The 27,884-nt window shown below is 43.2% G+C and overlaps 2 protein-coding genes across 11 annotated transcripts in view; one reads left to right on the top strand and one right to left on the bottom strand.

Moving 5' to 3' along the window:
- Positions 1-70: 70 nt before the first annotated feature.
- RANGAP1 (Ran GTPase activating protein 1) lies at positions 71-23,277 on the bottom strand. Of its 3 annotated transcripts, none has more exons than XM_026102237.2 (17): positions 23,182-23,277; positions 22,402-22,439; positions 20,616-20,754; positions 19,404-19,531; positions 18,421-18,480; positions 17,569-17,748; positions 16,109-16,243; positions 14,686-14,844; positions 14,365-14,478; positions 12,500-12,599; positions 11,701-11,785; positions 11,109-11,277; positions 10,511-10,624; positions 10,075-10,177; positions 8,095-8,183; positions 6,078-6,199; positions 71-1,626 (listed from the first exon to the last, which is right to left on the bottom strand). In XM_026102237.2, the coding sequence occupies exons 3-17, from the start codon at positions 20,725-20,727 to the stop codon at positions 1,557-1,559; spliced, it is 1,740 nt and encodes a 579-aa protein (XP_025958022.2). In that variant the 5' UTR covers positions 20,728-20,754; positions 22,402-22,439; positions 23,182-23,277; the 3' UTR covers positions 71-1,556. The 3 variants fall into 3 exon arrangements, with proteins under 3 accessions (XP_025958022.2, XP_025958010.2, XP_025958016.2); XM_026102225.2 differs by lacking the exon at positions 23,182-23,277 and adding an exon at positions 22,864-22,950; XM_026102231.2 differs by lacking the exon at positions 23,182-23,277 and adding an exon at positions 22,649-22,670.
- A 3,425-nt stretch (positions 23,278-26,702) lies between these two features.
- ZC3H7B (zinc finger CCCH-type containing 7B) overlaps positions 26,703-27,884 on the top strand; it is a 47,764-nt gene continuing 46,582 nt past the window's right edge. For 7 of the 8 annotated variants that reach the window (XM_026101550.2, XM_026101523.2, XM_026101541.2 and 4 more), the window contains exon 1: positions 26,703-27,050. The gene's annotated coding sequence lies outside the window, so the exon portion shown is untranslated. The remainder of the gene's footprint in view (positions 27,051-27,884) is intronic. The other variant, XM_026101531.2, reaches the window with a different exon arrangement.

The following is a 27,884-nucleotide window of genomic DNA, read 5'->3' as shown; positions in this document are numbered from 1 at the left end:
CCCTTTTGCCCTGTGGCTGCCTTGAACAGGCCCACAACCTGGAAGAACTTAAGCAGAGATTACATGTAAATAGGTCTTGCACATACCATATAGTTTATTTAATATAGTGACCCAAATCCTTTCTTCTGTCAATGCTGCCTGCAAACTTTTGAGTAAATGCCAGTGTTTCCTGCATGTAGGGTCAGCACACATACCCTTGCCAGCTGCGGCACATGCTGCCTCTCACACTGAAGGGACAGCTCATTCCCCCCCATAGAGGCTGCTGACTTCTGGTGCTAGCCCTATCTATGCTGCACATCAGTTGTAAGGTCTGGTAAGAGAAGATGAACAGCCTCCTCTAACCAAAAATAGAGGGGAAGACTAGTATTAACTGAAAGACAAACTCTTTGTTACCTAAAGAGAAACAGATACATGGATTCTTAGAGGCTTGAAAATGTACATGAAAAGTGGCAACAGGACATAGCCTATGAATCACCATGCATGTTCATAAGTTGTGCAGGTAGGTGCCATCAATGCACATGCAGGCACACAAACAGCACTCTGTGTAGAGATTTAGAGGCATCTCCTCTTGCACTCCTTCAGTGCAAGAAAAGGTGCAGCTCCTACCTGAGGACAATCAGCACAGCCCTAGTTCTTACATGTGCTTGGCTTTCAAATATGTGAACAGCGCACGCAGTCACACTGTTTTATGAGAGGGAGAACAGAATGGAGGAGAAGGGGAACACATTCCACAGGGATTGCATGGATTGTATTCACTTCCAAACCAAGCCTATTTTAATTAGGAAGAGAGGGGTAAGGGAAAGGGAAAGGAAGGGAAGAGGGAAACAACACAGGCACCAGCAAAAAAAAAATAAAAATAAAAATATGCTTGCTCCCTTAAGCAACGGCCACCAGAGTCAGCCACATAACACGAATATCCAAAGCCACAGCAGCAGAGGAGTAGTACACTAAAATAGAAATAGGCCACACTGCCTTAAACAAATGGACTTGAAAACAAGAAATGAAGGGGAGTACACCTTGCCCTTCTGACTCAGCAGCAGCAGCAGGGGATCAAGCACTCCTGTGGCCTGGAGAAGCAGGAGCAGCAGCAGCATCGTAGCCTCCCTCCTGCACAATGCTGAAGAGCATCAGGCAGGAGCCATAGTCCAGTAAAATAAAATAAAGTGGATAACTTGGTTGATCCTGAGGACAGCACTCCTGGACCCATTGTTAGTCTTGGCACAACCTTGCCAATGCTACAGAAGTGGAGAAGGACTCTTCTTTTCAATTCATGCAGAGCTCAGAACAGCACAGACTTATTCTAGCACAAGCAACTGTCCTGCAGACAAGGGAATCATTTCACGAAAAGAGGATTAAAAAAAGAAAAAAAATCAGCAGGATTTGTCCAAGTTTATGAAAGCAAAATGAAGGGCAGACCTCCGACAAGGGAGGGGGGGGAAAAAAAAGAGAAGAAAAAAAGACAGCATGTCTGCACAGGCTCTAGAATCCGCTCCCACCACGCAGCTCCAAGTTCATGACAGTCCGATGAGGATGGAAAGGCACAGGAGCACATCTGTTTACAGCTGATGGAGGGTTTGTAAGAGCATATGGCGGGCAAAAGAACAGGAGTCCAGAGCACGGTTTGGTCTGTGAAAAGATGAGAAATATTTAGTTTTAAAATACTAAATATAAGAACTGCTTTACAACTGACTTCAAATGACCGAATAAACACTATTTCAAATGCACTAAGGTTGCATGCCCAAAAGCTTACATTTTTTTTGCTTCAGTTATCTCTTCTTAAACCACTCCTCGATCTCTGTAAAGATCAGTACTTTCATTTAGAGCTCACAGTAGAGAATAACACCCCCGTTGCTGAGTAGGAGCCAAGACAACAACAGCCAGCAATCAGAAAATTTCTTCCCACAGGTACAAAAAAATCAGCTGGCAGAATCAGATTGTTCATCTCTGCGTTCTGGTGTCTGAATGTGGGCAGCAGGAAGCAGTGGAACCCCACTTCCCTCTCTCCCCCAAGGGATGGAAGTTTCCTTATACATTATCTGTTTATCGCCCCAAAACAGAAAGGGTAAGTACTCAAATCTTTCCTTGCCAAACCATCTGCTAGCTGTGACCAGAACAGTAGCTTTGGCATTCTTTGATTTATAGGGCTTTTTCAAGTCTTTGAAGAGAAGCAATATAACCTCCCAATCCCCTTAAACCAAGTAACAGCTGACTGGCTTCGCTCAGCTACCTTTCAGGGTGCCCCACAGAACCTGCAGACCATCAGCTGAAAGTGCCTGGCGCAGAGACTGCAATAGCAAGACCCACCTTACACACCTGCTCTTGAAATGACGATTGAACTACACAGTCACATAAGGGTTAATGGGGGGGCATTCCTATCATTTCCCAGAAATGTATTTTCCCCTGTTTCCACAGGCTAATCATTTGATGAGCATTACTGAAACTTCAGGCATTTTATACCCATCCATTAGGGAAATTTCCTCAAAGAAAATTTAATCCAATTTTACCTTCTCTCTCAGCCCCAAATGAGAACAGATTTCAGTATTACTTGCTAAAGGCTATTTCACTGGTGAAAGAAGGAGGAGCTGAAATAAAAATGGGAATCTCTCTAGGTGAGGATAAAAACTCACTTCTGGATTTATAGGATATAGCCAATAGTTTAGCAGAGGCTCATCATATACTGTGGTTTAACAGAACCACATTCTGGAGAAGAGCTAATTACTTATTTCCACAAGAGCCATTCAGCGATGCCCCACGGAAGAACATATAGGACAATTACAACTTGCAGTTTATCTTTAAAGTGTCTGGGTGAGGTATTTCAGTCATGGTTTTTGGAAGACCCAGCCCTGTTTGTATTGAGTAGGCCAATTTTGTTGAGGCAGCTCCATATTAAGTTTGCTGGGCCACATTTTTGAAAATAGCAAATCTGAACTGCAGACACTGATCACAGCTGAGCTCCCTCAGCCTCCATTCCAGCTCGAACACCAAGAAGCTTCCCTACTTGCTGTAGAGTTAGGCTGCCTGCCACTCTGCAGTACAGGCTGGTGAAAGTGATGCAATCCAATCCAACAGCAAAAGAGTACAGTCCAATCTCGAGAGGGCAGGCAGCAGGCATCCAGGATACATGCAGGGTTTTTGCCTACAGAATTATGGAAAAAGCCCATGTGGACTCACAGCACCCTCTTGTGTCCAAAAGAAAATCGGCAGAGACGGATAAGATGGATGCTGCTTGCAGTCTGGAGCCCTGTTTTTATGAATTAATAATAATTTAAAAAATCCCGCTACCCCACACCATCAAACTACCACAGAAGCAAGGAGGAGAACGACTACTCCAGAAGTGTAAGCCCCTTGCAGCAGGAGACAGGGGGCATCTGGCCTAGACAGTTAGAACTTTACAGCTCTGAAAGTTCAAAGGAGCTAACTGTGGTCTGAAAGGAAAAGCTAGAAAATGCTGCCATGGAAATGCACACTATTTTGCTGCAAATGAAGGGCTCAGAGGCTTGACAGACCAGAAGTAGATGTGTTGCAGAAACTGACCCAGAAGAGCTTGGCAGGTTACTAGGTTTGAGTTAGGTTTGGCTTAAGGTGAGGATGAGATTTTGTTTGGAGTCAGTTCTGTACAAAAAAAGTTGGGGTGCAGATTAGTCCAGAATTTTATGGATGCCAATTTAATTGGACTTTGCAGTTGTTGAACTGCTTGTTCAAGTGGCACTTGTAAAGGATTTAACACTTGTTCCCCTTGTTTCCTTAGGGAAAGCGTTTTAAGAAATAAATATTACACACACTTTTTTTCCATGAAACACAGAAGTACATTGCTTATATGTAGTATTGACTTCATCATGCTGTACAAGACATAAGTTCTTATTATAAGATCACACACTGTCTACCTTGCAACAGAGAGGTTTGCAGACTGAAGCTTTTGCTCCAAGAATTTCATAGCATAAGTGACATTCTGCAGACTTGGCGTTAGCACCCTTACATGATGAAGGAAGGCAGACAAATCTGCTTCCTACTGTGAGTCTCTTGGCTCTTGCAGTTTTTACATGATCTCTGAAAGACCTCACACTTTCAGAAACAGGTTTTCCCCTCTTCCTGCATGTGACAAAATGTTGGCTATGGATTCAATGGAATTTTTGTTGACAACTTGAACAGGACCAGAATTTTGCTGTTATCATTTTGTCTACATAAAGTATCACTCACAGATGAAGAACATTTACCAGTATTTTGCAGACCTACAGCCTGGGAGAGGCCTGCAGGGAACATACGGGGAAAGGGAGGCAGTGTCTGTTACCAGCAAGCTTGTTCAGAAGGACGTATCAAGCTGAGTTATGAGGCTGCTCTAGACCCCAGAATATGATATAAGCAGTTAGAAGGGTCAAATGCACTGAACCAAAGCCCCCTTATTCTATACCCCAAGTTCAGATGATTTAAATCCTCTGTTTAGAGGGCTGGCATTGGACATACACTAAGTGATACTTGTTTTGATCAAGCTATCTGTGTATTTAGTGCCTGATGGGAAAAGCAAGCCATTGTTTTCTTCACTCTTACTTTAGGGCTGGTACTAGAATCAGACACTGCAGGCATCTGTTTGATTGACAAACAAGGCCACAGGCACAGGTAGCAATGCAAGAAATGGAAATCCAAAGATCTGTTTGAACAAATTCACAGGGCACCTTCCAATACTTCTTGCTTAAACTTATGAAGACAAAGTGGGAGTTGTATTTATTTAGCTGTTAAAGCACACATTCACTGGCTTGTATACTGCTTACTTCTTAATCTGACTGAGCCAAGAAGAAGATACACGAGTACACAGACCACTGTTCCACCACTAGGGCCTTTAGGTTAGTGCTTGCACATATGTAAAAGAAGGTAGTTATATGTTTTTATTTTCCAAAGCTGATACTAGTATAGTAATGGTACATATCCAGCAAACAGCCATACATCAGCTTTGATAACTTCAGCCACACCAACATTTGCAAAAACACCTCTCTCCCCTTTCACAGCTCTACTGGGATTGGAAGCAAGTAAGTTAAGAAAAGTGACAACTGGTATTTGACTATGTCCCTCTTGCCCATGTTTTGCACCAGTCACAAGTACTTGATGTCTCTGCCTTTCATCAGCACAAGCTCCCAAGCTTTTACATATTCCCTACATCATAGAAAATCAGGAAGGCTTTAATAGGTTTCAGAACCAGGCTTAAGATATGCTCTCACCCTGCGTGGCACATGGTCCACGCTGAGCCACAAACAGCTCCCAAGTTCCAAATCAGTTTCCGACTTCTGCTGCCCTGGGGAAAAGGGCAGTTTTAGACTCTTTCTCCACATGAAAACTGAAGAGAACTATTTATGCTTACCTCAAGAAAGGAAGGATTATCTGGAGTGGTTTTTCTAAACCACATCAACATTAAGTTGCCTAAAGCTCTGATTTAATCCAGAAGAGATATGGCTTTGTCTGTCTTTGTCACAGCTATTACATTTATGATCCTTTAAGATATGAAGGAAATTAAGGTTGGGGGGGGGCAAGGGAGGGATGACTCTATACCTTTAATAGCATAACTCCTAATATATAGAAACAGACAGTAGAAGCACCTTCTTCAACATTTATGCTCCTAATTTAGTTCTCAAAAAACTAACAACCTTGTTGCTATCACAGTAATGGTTGCATTTAAGAACAAATGCAGTCTTTGCACTGTTCTGACCTGCCACTGTTCAGTGTGACAATGTAACAAGTCAGGTAAAGCTCTGCCGACCTTCATACACAGCAGGGCCATTTGGAGGGCTTGGTTAGATCCAGTGTACTCATAGTTCACTCAAGCAGTAGCAAGAAACCCAGCAGGTTTCCTTAAGTTCAGAACACTTCTGTAACTGACATCAGCAGTCTGTGCTTCAGAGCCAGTTAGTTTTGAGCTGTTTTTTCACCATTTCTTCTTCAGGATTCAAAACTTTTTACTCTAAACCTTGCAAGCCTTTCAGAACAAATACTTACTGTGCTTTAACAGAACAGGCTGCATGTAGCTCTTAACCCTCAAACCATTCCACTAGCTCCCATGGAGAAGATTGCATAGCAAGTACAATACTCACTTTGTCACAAAAGCTGAGAGAACTGGGGCCAAGGATTTAGGGAAGTAATCCTGTTGGACCATATGGTTCAAGGTCATAAGAATACCATAAAGGCTTGGGACAGCTTTGATCTTCTCTTCACTCTGAGAAGAGGAAAAGACAGAAATCAGACATCAAGACAAGTCACAATCACTATTTTTTCTAATATGCTACAGTTCACACACGCAATGACTTCTCTGTCGAAAGAAGCACTCCCACCCACGACAGGGGAGAAAGCTCCCTGTTGTATTAAGTGCACTGTTCCTTAGAAAAAAGTAACCAACCCTGTCACCACCTAGCACCAGCATCTCAAAACCAGCAGCATCAGGAATATTCTAGTACATGTCAATTAGGGCTTAGTCAGCAGAAGCAATGGGGAGAAAGGGAAGTAATGCACATGCATCAAACAGTGAAACAGCCCTATCTTCTCAGAGGCCCCTTGTTGAAGTGTTCTCCTAGGGAATCCAACCAGACTTCAGTTTATCAGAAATTGAGTGCTCTGGTTACACACATTTCACCCTGTATTACTCTAGCTAATTTTTACACCATCTCCAGTTCTTCAGCATGCTTCCTCCAGAATGTGATTCATTACCCATACTGGCTGTACAACTGATGTACAAGGTAAAGTTAGTTATTGCTGTTCCCCTGCTTACATGATTAATTCTGCTTGCTAACCTGTGTGCCCCAACTCTTAAACCATTTTCAGTTATTCCTCCATTACATCGCAACTAAAGCCCTTCATCCTGTCAATAGGATCTAGACCTGTTCCAAGAGTGTGACCTTGCATTTGATGTTGCTAAGGACATCTGTTGCTCTTATGCCTCCAGGTACGCTGGACAGAAAGTTACGGAAGCTGCTCCCTCTCTTCACACCTAATTCATTAGTGGACCCCTTCTACACCACAGACAAACAGCCTGTTGGCTGATCCTCAAAGGCATTATCATCAATACCACTGCGTTGTTTGAAAGGGTTCCTGTGGAACACATCTGTGCTTTAGACCTCATTGCACATATTTAGCATTTTCTGTACGGGTAAAGAGGTAAGTGGCAGTCCCTAAAATAAATACCCTGCAGAACAGAAAGCTATCTTGGGTTCTGTGGACCTGTCTGAGGACCATATCCTAAGCATCCTGCTTCTATGTCCAACAACACAGGGACAGGATAAATTGCTTTTTAGAAAATTCAGATACACCCAGCATGTCACAGCTGTCTGTCCTCCAAGTTGGATGTTGCCATAAGGCAATCCACAAACTCAATTAAAAGCAGGCTGCTATAACAGACTATGTTCTGTGGTGTTTTGGAACTGGCTTGGCACAAGCTTCCATTCTCAGTTTCTAGGTCTTGAAGTGGTAAGAAATATTGACCCTTGCACCACAAATACACAAAAGCACTCCTTTCGTTTGCAGACAGAGCTTCTCCCTCTGCTCAGTCATCTCAAAGTAAAGCAATAGTATTCTAATGTAATTAGCATGTTTCCTACTGACCCTCCCATCTTTTCATTGAGAAGTTTTCTTCCCTGTCACTACACATTTGACACTAGTATTTGCAAAGATACTTCAATGGATGAAGTTGAATGCTTTTGATCAAATGTGAGTGGTTGGATATTTGTTTCTGACCCTTGCTACTAAAAGATGTCCTAAAGGATCAAGTTAATAACAAATACTATATATTAGACTCCTGAACACAGCTTTTTACAGGCACCTGTAAGAGCTCATAGTCCAGCAGCAGCTCTGTTTCCTTGCATGACCCTCCCTACCTTCAGGGGATGACTTTGAGAATGCAGAACACATTAAGCAGAACCAAGGAAAAGAGTTGACACCTATTTCATCTTAGTGTGATCTTGCAATCTGCCATTTCTGCTGGACCTGCAGACCTCCATTGTCCCTGGGCATCAGGCACACATAGGCACCCAGCTGCTTCCATGACAACATAATTACCCACAATCCTGTCTGATCTTCAGCCTAACCAGAGCATAATTTAACTCTTTGCTGCATCCTCACCTTAAGCAATCCCATGTGGATCAAGAGGCTTGTGATAAATGCATCAGAATTAAATGTGGCAGAACTGAAGGCTTTTTTCATCAAGGCATCTAGAAAGAAGTAAACATATCATGTTAAGCACAATATTCACCTGCCTGCTCTGTTTCTCAAACAGTACAGTCTGATTTGTAATTTCAGGTCCCTCAGGTGACACTATGGAGCTAACTACAGAAAGAAGTCTTGTTACAGATTTTAAGATCAAAACTGATCCACACAGGATCTCAGAGTATCAGCTGCTAAGGGATATTACCTCTCAAAACTGCTTGAACACCCCAGATGTCTCTGCAGAGGCTGGCTGTAACCTCTAACACACAGACAGATAAAGCCTTAAATATAAGGACTGGGTTTTATACAAAGGCCTGCAGGAAGAGCCTCACCCATTGCCTAGTTTCAGATGCAGTCTGACCTCAGTCGTATGCACCACAAAATGCTTTAATGCATTTGAACATGCATATATATGGCATGCATGCATGCTATGAGCTAATACCCTAGCAGAGCAGCAAGAGTTGGAGCCTCGCAATTTAAAGGTAAATTCTTGCTGGCCTTACATTTGAAACCAAAAGGAATGAGAATACAATGAGAAAGTTTGTTCACTTGTTTTCAGCGCTCCCTCACAACTAATTGCTGCAAACTATGGCAAACCTGTGCTTTAACCTCCTGTGTCCACAAGAAAGGCAAGGCACCCATTCTGACCCTTGACCATTCTGGTTTCTTGGAATGGGTGGTGGCTGCTGAACCACTGTCAGACATTAACTGCAGACTTCATTACCAATTGATACCTTCCTCAGAAAAGTAACTAATTGGCAGGTACTCTTTTTCCTAAGAAGTCAGAGTGGTAAGGAATAGCTATCAAGATAAGCACATACACAAGCACACTTAAGTCAAGAGGACCATGCTGCGCTGCACCTTTTGTTGAAGTTGGAGACAACTCATAATGGGCATTAGCCAAGTCCAGCAGTAGTTCATGAAATGCCAGGTGACTATTTTTGGCTAAGTTGGCTCCATAAGCAAGTACAGTGAACTGTGTACTTTATTACTGGTTCACAGACAACAGCTAACAATTTCATCATGTCTATGAATTCTGAACTAATAAATTGCTAACTAGGAAGCTGCACATTTGTTTGCAATAAATCACACCAAATGGTCTTAAAATAATTGATCCAGTTCTTTGCCACTGTTCTGCTAGGTAGCTTGTGCATGAGAACACGGTACTGTTGGGGGATTTGGAAGAGAGATGAGACAGAAAGTCCTTCTCCTTAAGGAGTGGCCAGATGCCAAGTAGATGCTTGGAAATTCCTGTTTCCAAACGAGAAAGTGAAGGGATAATGTTAATCTATGCAGAAGACAGACCTAACTCAAATCACCGCATTACAATATAGTGAGGAAGTCTCTTGCCTGTACATTGGCTTCTGTGCCTTGTCTCATGTTGTAATGCAATCTTTGCTTCCTGAAGAAACTAAACAGGCAAACTGATAAGAAGGGACACTAAAGAGGTCTCTCTTTACAGTTTCTCAATACTAAACTGGAGAGGCTACTTTCTGCAAAATACCTTTTTTAAAAAAAAAAAAATAAGCAGCCTTGAAAAAGTAACTGACCTTAGAACACAGTGCTCCTGGCTACTGACAGCACAGCATCAGAGATGCAAGTAGGGACAGCACAGTTCCAGTAAGACAGCAGCTACATGGGATATCCAGCTTCAAGCTTTGGAAGTACAAGATCTGCTAATTTCAGAACGAGTCCCTATTTTTACTCCACACAATAGCTTCTCACTGCCCCATATTTTGTTATCTTGGGTTTCCTGCATTCTGCCAGTAACAAGACAGCCAAATGACCTGGTCCAGCAGGGGCCTGACCCAGTCCACAGGGGTGTTCCCCTGCATTGCACTGGGTGCCCCGATACTGGAACATGTCACACCATGAAATGAAGAGAGGCCCAGTCACCTGTTGTTTCATGCACTGCTGTTTTCACTGGGGCTTCATCTTTGAAGACTGAAGATATCCTTAGGAGAGCTGTAACTACTTTCTCTACATCAGATGCATCTGTCTGAAAGACAAGGAAAATCATGAGCCATTAAGCTCATTGCTAGGAGACAGGCTTCTGTTATGGCAATGACAACAGTTACAGCCTCCAGCAGACTGACATCGACATTGTCTTGGCCATAGCGCAAGGCATAAGAAACAATGCTACAACACACAACTACTCTGTGGAGAACCTTTGGTGCCAGTAAAAGCATCAACTGAATCACTTGCTTCTTAGGTTTCTTAGGACCACTGGGAAGAAAGCAAATCCAGGTCTTCAGACAGAAAGGAATCATACCTCTGAGGATTAAGTGACCCTGACAGAGAATCAAGCACTGAAAACCACTGGCTCCCCTACCTGCTGAGCTATCAGCACAGAACACTTTGGTCCTAGCCGCAGCAGCTTCTCTGGTGATGGGAAAGCAAGGAATGTGGCAACATCCACAGGAGGAGATGGCACTGGAGTTGAATCCTGGAACAGACAAAAATCCATCTCAAGTTTACCCTTGGAAGTAAACAAATAAATTGGTGCAGCAAAGGCACAAAGGACTGACTTGTATCGGTGCAATCAGGTCAGGATTTGTCCCATCTGAAAACCTTTTGTGGTTGCGATGAGCTGAGAATTGGCATAACCACAGTATGCTAGTACAACTGCATGGCATTGCATGTACAAGGTTCCCACCATTTTCCAGAGCTGGACACACATTTTCTAACCGCATTTGTTACAATTGCCACTCAGCCTCTCTATGTATGTGTACACATTAAACATGCTTCCAAGTCATCCACTTTCTTTTGTTATTTCCTGCATTTTATCTCCCTGCCTGTTACCAAAAAGCCAGCCCACAGAAGAATGTGAACTCCTGCCAGAATTCAAGTTCAGACTCACTCCAGTTCTTATTTCCTCACATGGAAGAGAATAAAGGAGGAAACAGGACTGCATCCCGAAGTAAGCTTACCTGTGAATCAAGTATCTTCTTAGGAGTCATTGACTCCTTTTCTCCCTGTCCTCTCTCCTTCGACTGTTGTTGTTGTTGTTCTTCCTCCTCCTCCTCGTCTTCTTCTTCCTCCTCCTCTTCCTCCTCCTCTTCTTCTTCCTCCTCCTCTTCCTCTTCCCCTTCATCGTCACTATGGTTTGAGAATTACGTGAAGTAGGCCCTCATTACATGCTCACAACTCTAATACACTAGAATTCAGAAATGTTTTTTTCAAGAGCACTGAAAAGCAACCTCCCCCTACGTGTTACTGGAAGAAGCACATCTCAGGGACCTGCTGGCCTATAATAGATTATGAAGTCACTCAGACTTAGGTCACCCAGTTGAGACACTGACAAGCAAAGAACCAGAAGTGCAGTCTATAACTAGCACTAAGACAAGGCCACAGATTAAAATGAGGTACAACATTGTTTTTCCTTATGGAATCCTCCATACCACACAGGCAGACCAACATCCATCTGCAACGTTACAGATTTTATTTTAGATCAGATAGATGAATGGAAAGCACTGATAATTGTGGGAAAACTTCTGATTTAAGCTCTGGTGCCTTGCCTACCTCAAAGATCCCAGGATAGCTGCCATATTGAAGCCTTCGAGGATCTCCTGGAGTTGTTCACATCCTTCTTCTCCAAGACAGTTACCTAGGTTATTGTGGAAAGTGAATAGATTTAAAATACACACAAGTTTGCTCTTAGCATCTCTACTATAGATTCTTGTCCATCTTATTTCTGGAAATGGAACAGTTGTCAGCCATTTCTACACAGCACTTTAGAGACAGCAATGCAGACTTCACTTTTCAGAATCAAACAGCTGTTAGACAATTTTTAGCAACATTACACAAGAACTGGAGACAGACAAAAACTGTAGTTGGTCAGTGTCCTTGAGAGACTTCCTGTTAGTTCTATAAACAGCTCTCGTTCTCAATGATTTTGAAACAAGTACATGTGGCACAGTACCATTGAAATAAAGTGACCAATGTTGACTTTTGTCAACTAAGATTCCCACTCTACTGTAGAGATGTGCAAGGATGCTTTTATTTACAAGTATGAAATATCTGAGATCACACTGAACCATTAAAAGGTTTTTGTGGAAACAGATATGGGTATCAGTCCAATCTTTCCACCCTATGAGATGTATTGAAACTGCTCAGCTTTAACCATTGACCAAGTCTGTGGCTTAAGACTTTCAAGATTTGTTGTTTCCTGCCCTAGGGTCATCCGAGTTCAGCTGTTCTCAGACACCATTTTTTACACACTGACAATTGCAAGACTAGGATACATGATAGTCAATATTCTTCCTGAAGGTTTCTAGTTAGTGTCAGGCTAGATGTGCTCTGATTTAACAAACTTACATACCATTGAGATCCAACTTCTCCAACTCCGACTTATCTTCAATAGCCTCAGCAACAGTCAAAGCAGCATCTCTTTTGATCTCACAGAAGGACAAATTCAGTTCCTAGAAAGCAGAAGAGCATTCATCTGCAGAATTCCTATAATGTCTACCACCCCATCAGCTTCACGTGCTCACAGGCTTCCTGTAAAGATTCTCATTTGAAGAGGGTCTTAGCAAAAAAGCATTTTTAACGGGGGCGGGGGAGGGGAGCTTGACAGATACTTACTTCTAGTCATATACCTGAAAAGGGTAATTTGAAACATACCATCTGAGGAGCAGCGTTACTGAAGTTAACCCCTTTAGAACAGCCACCACAGAGAACACTGACTGTTCATCTAAAAGGTAGCAGATACTCCAGGCTTTATCAGCTGACTGGAGATCTTCACATATCCAAGAGGCACAAGACACTGCACATTTTACAGAACCAAGGGAAAAAATTCTGGAAGTGCTTACAGGCAGGAAGGAGCTGTAGCTCCTCAAGGCTCTTGTCACGCCACTGCAGCATGAGATAGGCTGCCTTGGGATTCAGTCGCATGTCCAGTCTGCTGAGTTCAACAGTAACAGCCCTATTGGTTTCTTCCTCTCCAAAACTAGGGATTTTTGTTTCCTAGCACCCTCTACAGCAGCACAGCCCTGCTGCTAGCCATGTGACTACTTCAGAATTCACATACTGGTAAGTCTTACTGAAGAAGGATAGGACAGCACATTTGCCTTTCAACACTTATTGTGCAAGTTTAGGCCTCCAAAAGATGAGCTATGAGTGGAACTATTTCTGATAAACACAGCCAGCGGAGAAAAAATATGGACAGACTAGTAAGAGTAAAGTTGTTCAACTGCCAGCCACCATCCCCCCCATCCTGCACTATACTCAATCAATCCACTCCTGAGAAGAGATTTAATATTAAACAACAGAAAGGAAGTAGTCCTTGAACAGAATGAATCAGCTATTATTGCTTAATGCCACCCTCAGTTAACTACTTTTGCTCTAGAAAAAAGGATTTAATTTCTGGGTGTTCATCGCAATACTCCTGTTAGAATCCTATTTAAGAGGAAGTTTTCCTGGAAGACTCAGAAATAAGTTCCAGTGGAACCAGAAGTCTGAGCAAGGGATCCTGCACTGCTCACATCTCACCACAAAGCAGCTATTTCTTTCTGTACCAGATTCATATACAAGTAAACAATGTTAAGACTCAGATGGATTTTCATTGGACTGTAAACTTGCAAGAGTAGGAATCATGCATGTTCAGGATGAATCCTGATGTAGTTATGATCAATGACTGGTGTTTCTAGAGCTCATAGTTTACTTATATTACTGATTGGACTTAGGCCCTTCTTGAATATTGTCAAATGCCAGTCCTTTGCAAATACTGCTTCAGGAGGCTATGGTACTGCCAAGAAGCTAGAAATATTTGGACCTTTGGTACAAGCACTAACAAAAAAGCATTAACTATATGAGCTCTGAATTGCTAAGCAGATTACAAGCTGTTCATGAATACCTCAGACCCCCCTCTCACAACCCTCCGAGAGGCAGATACTTCCCTTATCAGACTCTTGAATAGTACTTGTTGACCAGAACCAGCAGCTTTAAAAACCCCAAGTGGAACCTAAACAGATCACTGGTACAATTCAGCTTGGAGTACTCTTATCTGGACATGGAGATTCCAGTGATCTACAATATAGCTTATTGCTTTGAGTTGTGTGGACAAAGCCTGCACTCAGGCGAACCCCATTTTAAAAGGATCAATAGTGGTAGAAGAATGTACATAAAACCAGGGAATGGGGAAAAAAGCATTCAAGAGAGTCAAAGCTGAACAGCAGAAGGCAATACCTTTAATTTATGAAGCCCTTCTTTGACAGCTTCAGCAATAGCAACAGCACCCTTTGAACGCACCAGGCAGTCTCCAAAGTTGATCACTTCAATCTGTCGAAGAGCCTTCAGAGTCTGCAAGACAGCACAAATTTGACAGTACAGATATGCAAGTAAATCAATGTTGAATCACTCCTGGAAGGTCATCTTTCCTCTATTCCTCTGCCTCAGTGTGGCACATGGCTCCACAAACTCAGAGGTGCTGATACTAACTACATCTGACAAGGCTGGGAAGGAGAAGACAAAAACCCAAAGCAGCTATAACTACGTATAACTACTCACCTCTGCCATGGCCACAGCTCCTTTCTCTGTGAACGTGTTGTCATTCAAGTTTATAACCTTAAGCAGTGGGTTGATAGCAAAGGCCTGGGCCAGCGCTGTGATACCAGGATGATTGATTCCATTCTGTGGCATATGGACCTCTTCTAGAGTCCCAATGATCTGGCAAAGGACATGAATGAAAAAAAAGGCTGTTAGAAGACATACTTCAATTCAAGAATACAGTGCCCCACTCTCCAGAATTTGCTCACAATTGTTTTCTTACAACTCAAGTCAATGAGCTCTTCTGCATAGAATTATTCATCAGTAATCATGTCACAAATCTAAGTGAAATTGCAGGCTTGTGACAAGTGACAGATTAACAAAAAGTCTTCGATTCTAAGAGTCATGGATGGCATCCTCTAGTGTGTCTGCTCTAGATTCCTTTAAAACAAGGGTTCTCTATTTGTGGTTCAACAACCCTGAAACAGACCAAGCAGTGTAATTTGATACAATATTCTTCTACTTAAGGTTTACATTTTGCCTTGACTGCAGAAGCAGACATGGGGGGGGGGGGGGGAGGGGGCAGAATCAAGATGAGAACTCTTTGGGGGCTTGATAATGTGCCACACAACACAGCAACACAGTAAAGAATCCCATCTTGGTAGTGCCATTCAGTCCAAATTCCCTATCTTTTTATGTGCCTTTCAAGTATTTAAAGTAGTCTTATTTTTGCCATCCTTATTGATTAGTCAAGATCACATCCAGACAGCTCTTTACAAAAAGAATAATCTGTAATCTTACAATATCTTTGCTAATACATTTGACAATATGCAGTATAATTCAGAAATTTTCTGCAGCAAGAGAGGAATGAAAGAAGTAGGTGGCCCCAACCACACTGAATTCTGCTCCTCCAAATAAGAATGCAGTTTGATCAGTGAGAGCTGGCAAAAACTAGGAACCATCTAACAGCCTTCACAGGATGTTCCTGGAGAAAATACTAGGCAGCTTTTGCCAGATGATTGAACAAGTAGGTAGAGAAATACTCAAGAGGTCACCTGGTATACTTACTCCTGTGCCAGATTACCTCCATTAGCACAGACAGGAGGAGGAGTATGACCAATATTAAGTTACTCAGGAGGTGCTTGTTTCTTCAAGTAACTGCTTCACACAGCAACTAGTTATGTGTTTGAAAACAGGTCACAGAAACATTCAGTCATCAATTCTAATTGCACTTGTAGAAGACTCCAACAGGAGTCTTCATAAAAGGGGACCCAACTGCACACTTAAGTCTCCAACCTTCAACAGCAAACAGCATCATAACATTAGTGAACTGATGGCCAGCACCGTTTCCAAGTTGGAGAGCTATATGTACATTCCTTCAACATCTGCACTTAAGTACATTTTGCTCCAATTTGCTGTCATGAAGCTCTGGTTTGGTACTTACCCCAAAGGCTTCAGCCAAGGCAGTGGCACCATCATTCTCCAGACGGTTTCTGCCAGCCACAAATATTTTCAAAGCAAGAGGCTTGCCCTGGGCACTTGATTTCCTGTGACACTCTTTCAGGGCAGCTGCCAGTATCTAAAGACAACACAAGCAGTTTATACTCCCTCAGCACCTCATTCTGAAGGAATCCAAATGCATTTTGTATATCAGTTCTCAGACACACACTTGGGTCACTGCTGAACTACATCTGCCTCTATAGAACAGTGTGCAGAACCATGTATTGCTACAACACACACACGCTCTGCAGTTTTAGGCACAAAATGATAGTTCTGCAGTGCTAAAAACACATTGCCCCCATTAACAACATCTGATTCACAACAGGCAAAGATAGCATCTTAGTGACTGTGAGTCCTGGTTTTCTGTTTCATCCAACAGGCATCCTTCAGTGCCAGCCTTGTTCTCTCACACTCAACGCTGTCAGCTGTCTTGATAAGGGAATCTAAGGTCTAGAGAAAGAGGTCTATTTTAGCCTGGAAAAATTGACAAGAATATTTTTCAGGAGTTTAATCAATGCAATCATGCAGAGGGAAGGGACCTCAGACTGGAAGAACAGGCCAGCAAGAATCTTACAAAGTTCAAAGGGAAATGCAAACCTGGGGAGGAATAACCCCATCCACCAGTACAGGCTGGGGGCTGACCAACTGGAAAGCAGCTTGGCAGAGAAGGACCTGGGTGTCCCATGGCCAGCAAGTTGACCATGAGCCAGCAGTGTGACCCTGCTGCAAAGAAAGCTTCCTGGGTAGCATTAAGAAGAACAGCAGCAGGTTGAGAGAGGTGATCCTTCCACCCTGTTCAGGGCTGGTGAGGACACAGCTTGAATGCTGGATCCACTTCTGGGCTCCCCAGATGTGGACCTACTGGAGTGAGTCCAGCAAAGGGCCACAAAGGAATGGTAGAATTTTACATACAGGGAGAGGCTGAAAGAGTTGGGATTGTTCAGCCTGGCTGAGGGGGGGATCTTATCAATGTGTATAAACAGACGATGGGGGACAGGGAGGGGAACTAAAGATGACAGAGCTAGACTCTTTCCAGTGGTGCCCAGTGAAAGGACAAGAAGGAACAGGCACACTGAAATACATGAAATATACATTGAATTTAATACATTTCAATACTTTGAAATTCCATTTAAACAAAAGAAGCTTTTTTAAAAAAAAAAAAAACACTGAGGGTGTTTAAAAACTGGAACAGGTTGCCTGAAGATGTAAAGTCTCCATCCTTCGAGATATTCAAGACTGACTGGACATGGCCTTGAGCAAACTGGTCTAGCTGACTCTGCTTTGAGCAGGGAGCTGGACTAGACGGTCTATACAGCTGCCTTCCAACCGCAGCGATTCTGTGTAGGGAAGTCTGAAGCCAAGTCCTGGCTCTAAGCTCATGCCCAATGCAGAGACAACCCTTACCTTACCACCTCCAATGCCCATGCCACAGTTATTAAGCTTGAGTTCTTGCAAGGTGTAACATGCTGGGCTCTTCAGCAGCGCCTCAAAGCCACGCACACCATCTGGCCCAAAGGCATTGTCACTCAGGTCCAGCTCCACCAGCTGGGCTCCAGCAGTGATGAGTGCATCTCCCAAAGAGATCTGTGCGGAAACAGATGGCAGAAGGGGTGAGGAGAGAACAGAATGACTTTTAGTGACAGTATGACTGCAGTGGTTAGTGATGCTGCAATGGAATTTCTGCTTTGAAGGCATTCTGCAAAGTTGCAAGGGAGAATAAAGCTTTATGGCTGAAGCTGGAGAAGGTATTGAACAAATTACTAAGGATAACTGCAAGGCAGTTATCAAGAAGCTTTCCCATCCTTCTGGGTCAAATATTCATTTTTCAAAGCGACTCTCCCCTCTACACTGCTTCAAGGAAAATATCTTCCTTCTGTTGAGTTTATCATGTTCTTGCTCTGCAGAAGTCAGTGGTGGTGGGTTTCTGTAACGCTCTTGGAAGAGAAGGCCATATGCTTTTATTTAGAAAGCTTAGTTCCCACACTACCTATCTGAGCATGAAGATGTTCGTTTTCTCCAGAACAAGCTTTTCACTAGTTTGGACCTGTGTTTGGCCCTTTATCAACTCTTCTCCATCTCATACAGAAGGAGCACAAAGCCACTCACCTATTCTGAGACACTTAGTGTTAGCAGCATAGAGAAGATTGTGCTAACAAAGTGTGCTAACAAAGCCTTAGGAACATACTCCCACAGAAAGCATGACAGGTGAGAAAAGAAGTTATATTAGTCAAAGTCTCTGATCTAGTTTTTACTTACCAAAGCAGGAGGGATCTCAGACCTTAGCCTCCCTGTGAACATATCACTCCAATGACACCTCTAGAAGAAACACATACAGACAGAAGAGAAGCCATTAAAATATTTTCAACACAGCTGTACAGAGGTTTACACATAAGCCGCATTGCGCCACTGGGGACAACTTAGTAGTGTCTGTGTTCCCTTGGACTTGTCATTTGATTATACTGAAGAGCTATGAAAACTAACATAATTACTTCACTTGCAAGGAAATAAAACCACTGAAATGAATATGGCAAATAACACTACACAAGAATTTTTGCTTGCATTCAACTTGTAATTTTTTTCTGCTAACAAAATTCCCACAGGAAAAAGTAGCAGGAAACTGAAGGATATATTAGGAATGTGGATTTTCTTAAGGTATGGAGCCCAACAATCTGGACTTACTCAAAAAAACACACTTGGGTGATTAATGCAAATCAACATTTCATACTCCTTCTCCGCAAAGGACAGTGCCTCTAGTAGCACAGCACCCTTCTAACATTAGGCTAGAACAGTAGTAGGAAGCATAGTGAAGGCACAGAAAAATTTCCTTCCGCATTTCCTCCATTATTTCTTCAATATTCAGGCATTCTTTGAAGACTCCTTCTTAAGCAGACAGAAGATCTGACCCAGCTTTTCCAGTAGAACGTAACTTCTCTTGGTCTTTCGTTACACAGTTCTTTGTTTACAGATGCCACCTCTCCTGAGAAGCTCTTCCTTGGACAGCTTCTCAGCTTTAAGATTGGGAGCATTCCGAAACAGGACCAGTTCTGAATATACAACATGTTCCCATTATCCCAAAGTCCCCAAGTTCTGCCACATTTTCATACGGTTGTTCTTCCTACTGGGAGAACAAAGTGAGTTTTGAGGCTAACTCAAGGCAAGCTGCTGTGGGAAGAGTGCAGATAGGCCTGCAGTATTTCTACAGTACTTCTCTCCTTTCACCACCCACTTGAGGATCTCACCTTGAGCTCCGACTTCTTTTCCAAGGCTTTGGCAATGACCTTTGCTGCCTCTACACCTACTGTGTTGCCTTCTAGACGTAATGCTTCCAGGCCATCAAATTCCTCTATTTGTTTGATCACTTCTTCAGCTGCAAAGAAGAGACAGTTTTGTTGGCCTTTTACCTAACATCTTAGGTACCACAGTAACACTCTGATGTATTTGCTCAAGTCTACCCTCAGCCAAAACTGCTGCGCAACATTATTTGAAAAGAACCATGAAACAGTAATGGAGAACAGAGCTGAAGTGTCAGGTCGCTAGAGAGAATGTTTTCTTTGTTCCCCATTCTCCCTTTTCACAACATATTTCTATTTCTGTTATCCAATAGCCATCTTCATATTTACAAAAGTAAGTCTGATTCATTTGCTATCCAGCACATAGTCCAGGAACTGGAGTGCATACATCTACAAAGATGCAAGGACCAGGCTAAAAGGTGATAGGGATGGGTGTCCCATCAACAATAAAAAGTTCCCAATGACTGACAAAAGTAGATGCCTGTTCAGCAAACACAAGGGCAGGGAGAAGCAATTTAACTCAAGAGTAATCTTCCATTTAAAAAAAAAGTACACACTATTCCAAAGAAGAGTCCCTCAAGAACACAATGTTTCTTGATGTGGTAGGAATGCTGACCTGTGCGTATACATATAGCTATAGTGCAGGACTATTACAACACTAACAGCCACTGCAAGACAGACATTGTTCCTTGGGAAACACACACAACAGCAAGAGACAGGCTCCATAAAAACCACAAGTCTAAGACTAAATCACAGTTTGGAAAAAAAAGGGGACTATAGCAGAAGACTAATATATCAACCCATTCCTCTATGGGAGTCTTCAAAACATGCAGTTGCTCCATGCACTGTCATGTTGCTTAGTGTTTTTAAAATGAGAATTGACATCTAACACAGTGGTTGTCAAAAGCAGGAACATCAAGAAAACACGAACTATACACTAGAGAGCCAAACCCCAAGTCCCCCAGCAAGTAGCATTGCCAGAATACCAGGTTCAAGCAGCTTGGGAGAAGGAAGTATCTCTGTCAGAAGTAGCTGTAACTAAACAACTCTTGCACCACAGCTAACATGACAACTTGGACATGCAAGATGAGCTGGAGGTTTACTGCAAGACTTTATAATTACAGTGAGACACTTCCTCAACACAAGGATATTTTCTCTTACCATCTTCTGCTGTATTGAGTTTAAGGCTCTGGCCTTTAAAGCTCAACTGTCTTCCACCCACTTTGGTTTTGGCAAGTGACTCTGCAAGCTTAGTGATGTCTTCTGATGCCATCTTTTCTGCTTTCCCAAACTTTACAAGCTGTTAATTAAAAGAAATTGTCAACATTAGAAAAGCAAACTACAACACATAATCTATATTAATAAATTGTCTTATATTTAAACACTAATGTGGTTTTGGTTCCTGAGATATCTAATTGAATTTTCAGTGTCATTAGTGTTTTTCCCCCATAGCTCACTCACAACAGCTTGTCCAGATTAACATTTCAAAGTCAGATGCTGTTGATTCTTCCAGTCCTGAAGAGGCTTATGTTTTGATGGAGTTGCTGCACTTCATAAACAGCCAATAGCTAAAACTACCTACCAAGACCACATTAAGATACTGTTTTGTGTGCAACACTTTCACAGTGAAGATGTAACATTCTTTTCTACCCAAACCTCATCCTTCAGTTGTACATGCTGCATATTTCCCCTCTTCTCCACACCAAACTAGAATGAACACAACTGTTTTCCCCTTTCAGCTATATCCCCAGTAGTGCTCATGTCAGCACAGTTCCAGAATTACTGAGCTGCTGAAAAACATCATGTGTATTAGCTACAGCAGTCTCACACAGATTTGTGGGCTTGCTTTCTTTTGGATGCCCCACAGAGTTGTACTCAAACACATTAAACAGAATGCCATGACACTGATGATGAATTAGTGAACATTTCACTTGTAGGCACAAATTTGATGCTCACCATGGCTAGTAGCACTCATAAATCATTATTTGATGACTATCAATCACTCTGAAGTGACTGACACCCCCCCCCCCCCAATTTATTAAGTAGGGTAAACATAGCATATTTCTTTGGTGGTTTCATGGTTTCTTTCCACTTCCACTGACATAAGGGACTACAAGTGGCTAGTGCTTAAAAGAAACAGACTTCTAAAACAAATTTCAGGTGTTAACAGAGATGAAAGTTTATCCCTACAACAGCAGAAAACTGGACCCTTTCCATTGTTGTCTGACTGCAAGGTGGGCACAAAAGCTTGCTGCTCTTTAAGCCTCTGCAATAGGGATGGTTTTAGACATCCCCTAAATGAAAGTTGTACATACACCCTTTCCTCCTGCTACCTGGCTATAAAAGGACCTGCCTCCAGCTCTGCCCAGATAGTGCCTTCTCTTCAGGTTTATGAACTTTAGTATGGCCTTTGGATACCTGGGAAGGGGGAGGGGAGCAATCTCCAAAGTTCATCAACACCACTATTTTAAGATAGCCATCCTCTCAGATAGGTGTTGCTAGCAGAAAGATGCTCAAATAGATTACTCCACCCCTATCAGGCTACTCAGGCACCATGCTGACAGACATCCCTAACCTCTTCCAATCCAACAGCAAAGAGAAGAAAGAAACAGAGGATGTTCTCCAACCCACAAAGGCTTTACCACACAGGAACAAAAGTTAGATAGGACCCAGAGAGGTCAGTTTATTCACCTAGATGAATTCTCAACTTTATCTTTGAGTATCTCATCACCCAACTGTTTAAAAATTAGTTCCATGTTTTATTGTAATGTTCTTTTTTTATTCTACAAGCATACTCCCTCCCTCCGCTTCTCTTCTCCTTAAATCCCCTTTTTCTTTCTTCATCTTATACATGGACTACTTCCTAATTTCAACATACCATTTCTCCATCACATCCTGAAGCATGTTTTATTGCAAACACATCAGCCACACCCAATTGTTAACCTACCAGAGGTCTCTTCACTGCCAGCTCTTCTGCAAGGAAAGCTTTTAGAAAAAAAAAAAAAAAAAAAAAAAAAGAGAGAGAGAGTGTTAGTATTCTTGGCAAATAAAAACAAGCTCTAGAAATGCCTGAGAAGAGGTTTCCTCATTACTTAATCGCTATATAACACTGTACACTTCCTGACGGTCAAAGTTACTTTAGCTGAACACTTTATTTATAATAGTTTACCCAGGCTAATGGACAAGATACTGACCATCAAGCGTACAGCCTACGGGGGCCTGCTCTGCACTCCGGGTAGCGCAGAGCCCCACAGCCGCTCCCAAGGAAGCCCAGTGACAGCCCAAGGTTACCCTCCGGCCAGTCCCTGACAGGCTCCCAGCGCGGCTTTCCCTTAATGACGGCGAATGGCTCCTCTCTTCTCCCAAGCAAGCTGCCGCGCACCGGCCACGCCGCCGCCACGACACCCACCTGCTCCCCGCGGCCCCAAATAACGGGCCTGGCCGCCTGGGGAAGCCGCACCACCCCCCCCCACGCACGGGGGCGGCCCCCGCCGTGACGGCTGCGGCCGGGCACGCGTGACCCGCGCCCACAGGCCACGCGCAGGAGCGGCCCCTCGCCGGGGGGGGGCGCAGCGGCACGTGGGAGCGTCGCGCGGCCGCCCCTCCCCCCACTGCGAGGAGCCGGCGGGGGGGGGTGGGGGGGAAGGAAGCGGCAGGCACGAGCTCAGCTCGCCTCGCGCGCCCCAGCTCCACCCAACGGCTGCCCAGCGCCGCGGCCCCGCCTCACCTCCGCGCCGCGAGGGAGCTGTTGGCGCCGCCGCGCACTGGGGCCGCCGCTCGCTGCCGGTGGAGGCGACCGAGTGGCGTCGCCCCAGGTCTCCCGCCGCCGGCAGACGAGGGGAAAGGCGGGGGGGGGGGGGGGGGGGAGGCGGAGGATTTGAAAGCCGGCAGTTTTGTTCTCCCCTCTCGGATTGGCTGCCCGGAGTGACGTCACAAAAGCCGTCCCCCGCTGCCCCGCGCGAGGCGGTGAGCGTCGGCGTGCCGCAGGCCACCGGTAGCCTGCGCCATGCGCGGGCGGAGCTACGGGTGCCGTGCTGCGTCACGGGGCGCGGGGCACGCCGGGCGATGTAGTTCTGCGGAGAGGGGCGGTGGTTCCCGGCATGCCTGGCGCGCAGTCCCGCTGTGGTTTGGCGGCCTAGGCCCGGGGCCTGGGGTTCCCGGGCGGGGGGGGCCGGGAGTGGGGCCTCGCTCTCTCCTCCGGTGTCCCGTGGGACAGGGCGCCCCTGAGCACGTGGAAGGGGTCGGAGGGAGCGGGAGGAGCACACGTGTGTACAGACAGGCACATGGCTGCTCTCCCTGTGTCGCACACATGCTGTTCCCCCCAGTGCTACGCCATATGTGGCATTTTTCTCTGAGTAGTGGAATAAAATTAAAAGTATATATGATAGGACAATATAAGCTGTGCATAAACCTGCCTGCTACTGCAGCATGTTTGCGCAGTGTGTCTTAACTTGATCCCTTTGGCTAAGTTACGACCTATGGATATTTGCGGTGGTTCAATCTCAGGTGGCAGCTGCAGGTATCTGGTGAGATCAGTATGAGTATTGAGATCGGCAATTGGCTGGATTTATTCTGCTGTTTGGTCCCAAAACATCATGGAGTCATTTTTTCATTCTGTCATTATTCTAAGACTGGGGTTTTAAGAAACAATATCAAAAGTTGTTTATCCAGACCCAAGAAAAAAATTGTCAGTAACTGGCAATACGGAATGACACAGGAGGTTATGTTGAGGCTGAAGGGCAGGCTAGTCCTTCTTCATTCTGTGAAAACAGAAAAAACAAGTTTGTTTATGGAACATGACAGCCAAAAAAATAAAAGCCACCAACTGCTACAGCAACCAGATGGAAAGCTTGAGCTAAAGCTAACTCATAAGTAGTAACGGGAGTTTCTCTTGCAGCTGAAGAAAAGGGAGAAGCTGGAGGCACCAACTGGATTGTGCTTGTGTGTAACGAACATAAAGCTATCAAAAATGTAGAACAGATGAGGAGAGAAATTAGTGTGATCTTGAGAGGGAGCCTGAACTCAGAAACTATGAGCAAGGAAATTGGCCCTTGTTATTTGTTCCTCCTGATCTTTAGCAAAAAACAGGATCATATCAAATCTATCTCATTCCATTCTCTATTTTTCTCCCAAGTATTGTCTAACTACATGGGCCAAAGGGGCAAGAACAAAGTCTTCAATTGTGGATGCAGCTATACTGGACTAAAGGTGTATTACGCCATTGCAGCAGATTCCTTCTCCTTAAAGGAACAGCTTCACAAATCAAACTCAGTTTTATGCAACTATAACTCAGTTCATAGTAGTAATTTGCCACCTTTTGACTCCGCTGACTATGTGCATACTAGACCTAGATAACCTCATTTGCAAATTATGAGAATTTTGATGTTAATCAGTAAGGAAAGATGTTATTCATGAGTGGGGAAACACATGCTGGATCATGACTTTGTGAGACAGCCCTCACTATTATAAGCAAAGAAAAATTGAGGTGGAAGAGGGTGTAATGTGACATTCAGTGAGGAAATTCAATCTTAAAAAATGAATGTTCTTGAATAAAAGAATTGTACTTATTCCAGTATAATTCCTGATTATATATAGATTCTGTTTTCATTCGTCTTTTTCCTCAATTCCCCCTAAAGCCTCTTGTTCCTCTTATGCAGCTGCTATGTCTTGCCTTTCAGACTTTCAACTCACAGCAGGGTTGGAGGCTTCTTAGGCACTGTGACTCATCTGAAGCTTACTGGCTCCATGGCGCTCCCCTTCCTATGTGATCTGACATGTCAGATCTCCCCATGTTAATCTATCTCCGCCAGGCCTGCTCCACCTTCCTTCTGCCTAAAGCCTCCCCTCAACAGGGACTGTCATTTAATGTACATTTTGCACAGCACCTTCTGCAGTGGGGGCCCAACTTGGCTGGACTCATCATTGTCACAGTATCATTGTCTAAGAATATGAGATAACAAATCGCCGAATAGTTAACAAAAAATAAATATTATCCTATCTAAAAATAACAGTCATCTTTGGATTGTATCAGAGAACATAATGAATATCTAAAAAAAAGTACATTGTGCTTAAATACTGTGAGCAGTATAAGAAAGTGTTCTCCAATGTTGTATGGTACATTATATAATTCACAGCCTATACATCATAAATTATTGTTATTAAAGTTTATTATGTCGACAGAGCTGCCAGAAGTCATTCCCACTCAATATTAAGCAGGTTTAATACATTTCAGACAATACTTGCTACCTGCATCTGAACATTGTCTGAGTTACTTATCTGTAAATCACAAAGTGACACTGTTTTGGGTCGCTGTAAATAGACAAGTGAGACACTGAAAGGTAAACATATCACTGATTACATTTGAAAAGAGGTGATAATTTAAACCAGCGTCAGTCTGGAAATTACGATCTGAGGGTAGACAAAATCCTTAGGGAGAGGAAAACCTAGCCTACCAGGGAGGGTGGATTGGGAGCTGAGCATGTAACTCATTCCAGAGGGTTATTTGAAGTTAATGATGTTGCAGCTGGGCAGGGATGGATGAAACTCCTGTCTAAGAGGGTCTGTGTTTCTCTCTGTTCACAATAATCTCCCATGACCCAAGAATAAATGATGATAAATCCGTTCCTGGGGTTCCGCCTGCATGGAGTGTTGTGGAGAATCAGGCCATTTTTTGGGAAAATTGATGATTTGGGAAAACAAACCAAAAATCAGATTGCAAAAAAGCACCTAAATACATATATATAAAAACATTTTTATAAATATATAAATATATATGCATTATATATGTATATAATATTATGTAATGATATTATATACAAAATATATATAATTATATAATGATATGTACTATATATACACTGTGTATTTCTTCCACATAAAAGGTTTATTAACTAAATATTTTTAGAAAATATTGTATCCAGGAAAATCCCTCAGCAGCCTGGGATGGACTAAATAAGCTGTTTGTAATTGCTCTGCCTCCCCCCCCCCCCAGCAAACATGTATGTATGGGCAGAAGGGTCACTTCATGCGTGTAATTATCCCATGAGGGTCTCGTAATTCAGTTCAGTTCATTGCTGCACCTCACATGCATAAATTACTGTGCAAAGGCAGCTTTGGATCCTTTGCTTTCTTTTGGGGTACGTCAACAAAGACAGACAACCGGCAACCAGGAAATTTTCTTATTAAAATAAGAATGAGCTTCAAATAGTTAAGCGTGTGGGTTTTTTTTAAGCTAATTCACGTGAAAAGAATTTCAAAAACAACCACAAGGGAAGATGTATGAATTTTTGTAATGGAAACCGGTAGCCTCTAGGGCCCAGAGGATATGCAGGGAGGCATTTTCTCTTGCTGCTGCAGCTGAGAGAGCGAGCGAGCGAGTGAGAGAGACCTGGAAATGAAAGTAAAGAGATCAGGAGGCACATGGAGGGAGCTGCAGGGGCAGCCGATCCAGAAGCAGAATGCTTCCTTCTATAATTAAATAACACTTACTATTATTATTACTTATAGTAATAATACTTTAATAATATTTCTAGTAATATAATACCATTTATCAAGAAAAGTTATACGTAGTGTGTGTGGGGAAACCCAAGGAGAGAGGTGAGTCTTTTACTATTATTATTTCGGGGGGTGGGTTATATTTTCTTAAACCAAATGTATATATGTAGCTATAAATGTATTTATGTATGCATAAAGGGTGGACTTGAGAAACAAGAAAATCTTGATGTTGCTTCATTAAAAAGTAAACATTTCAAATAGTAACTGCATAGAGGAAACGTTTTGTAATTGTCAATTAAAACAAAAGTGGAGAAAAATTATATCGACGGGATTTTGAAGCTGCCCCCACTCTTCCGCCAAAAATGTGGGGTTTGCAAAAAAATAATTGTCAGAGATCCTAATCCCACCCCCCGGAAAAAAATGTGGTAGTAGTCTAAAAGTGAACAGCTAGCAAAAAAAGCCCTTGGGTTTATATTAAAAACTTAGTATTAATTGTGCTTGTGCCGGTTTGTGGTTTTAAGATTTCAAAGCTCTGTTCAAGATCTGTATTTAGCCTGCAGTTTCCCCCTCTTATTTGGTATAAACCCCATGAAGCAGCAAAGCAGCCCTTGTGGAATGGCTTTCCAGATGCACCTTCCTTAGGGGCTTGTAAAGTTTATCAAAGAAGAAGTTTTTTTTTTTCCTAAACAAGAAATCTTTGATGCTTTATACGGTTTCCGGGTAGAAGGGGGAGGGTATCTTTTTTTTCTTCTTCTTCTTTCTTCCCTTAAAGTAGCCTCCCAGGCTCCTGGAAATGTGCGGTTTTTATTTAAATGGGTTGGGGAAGGGCAGGCTGGGGAAGGAGGAAGAGTACGTTTGGATTTCTTTTGCTTTTTTTCCCGGGGAAAGCCTGGCTGCCCCTTGCCGCGGGAGACCCCCCCTCCACCCTCCCGGCCC

Source organism: Dromaius novaehollandiae, chromosome 1, assembly GCF_036370855.1.
Source record: "Dromaius novaehollandiae isolate bDroNov1 chromosome 1, bDroNov1.hap1, whole genome shotgun sequence".
Lineage (NCBI taxonomy): Eukaryota > Metazoa > Chordata > Aves > Casuariiformes > Dromaiidae > Dromaius > Dromaius novaehollandiae.
This window is presented reverse-complemented; position numbering and strand designations above follow the sequence as displayed.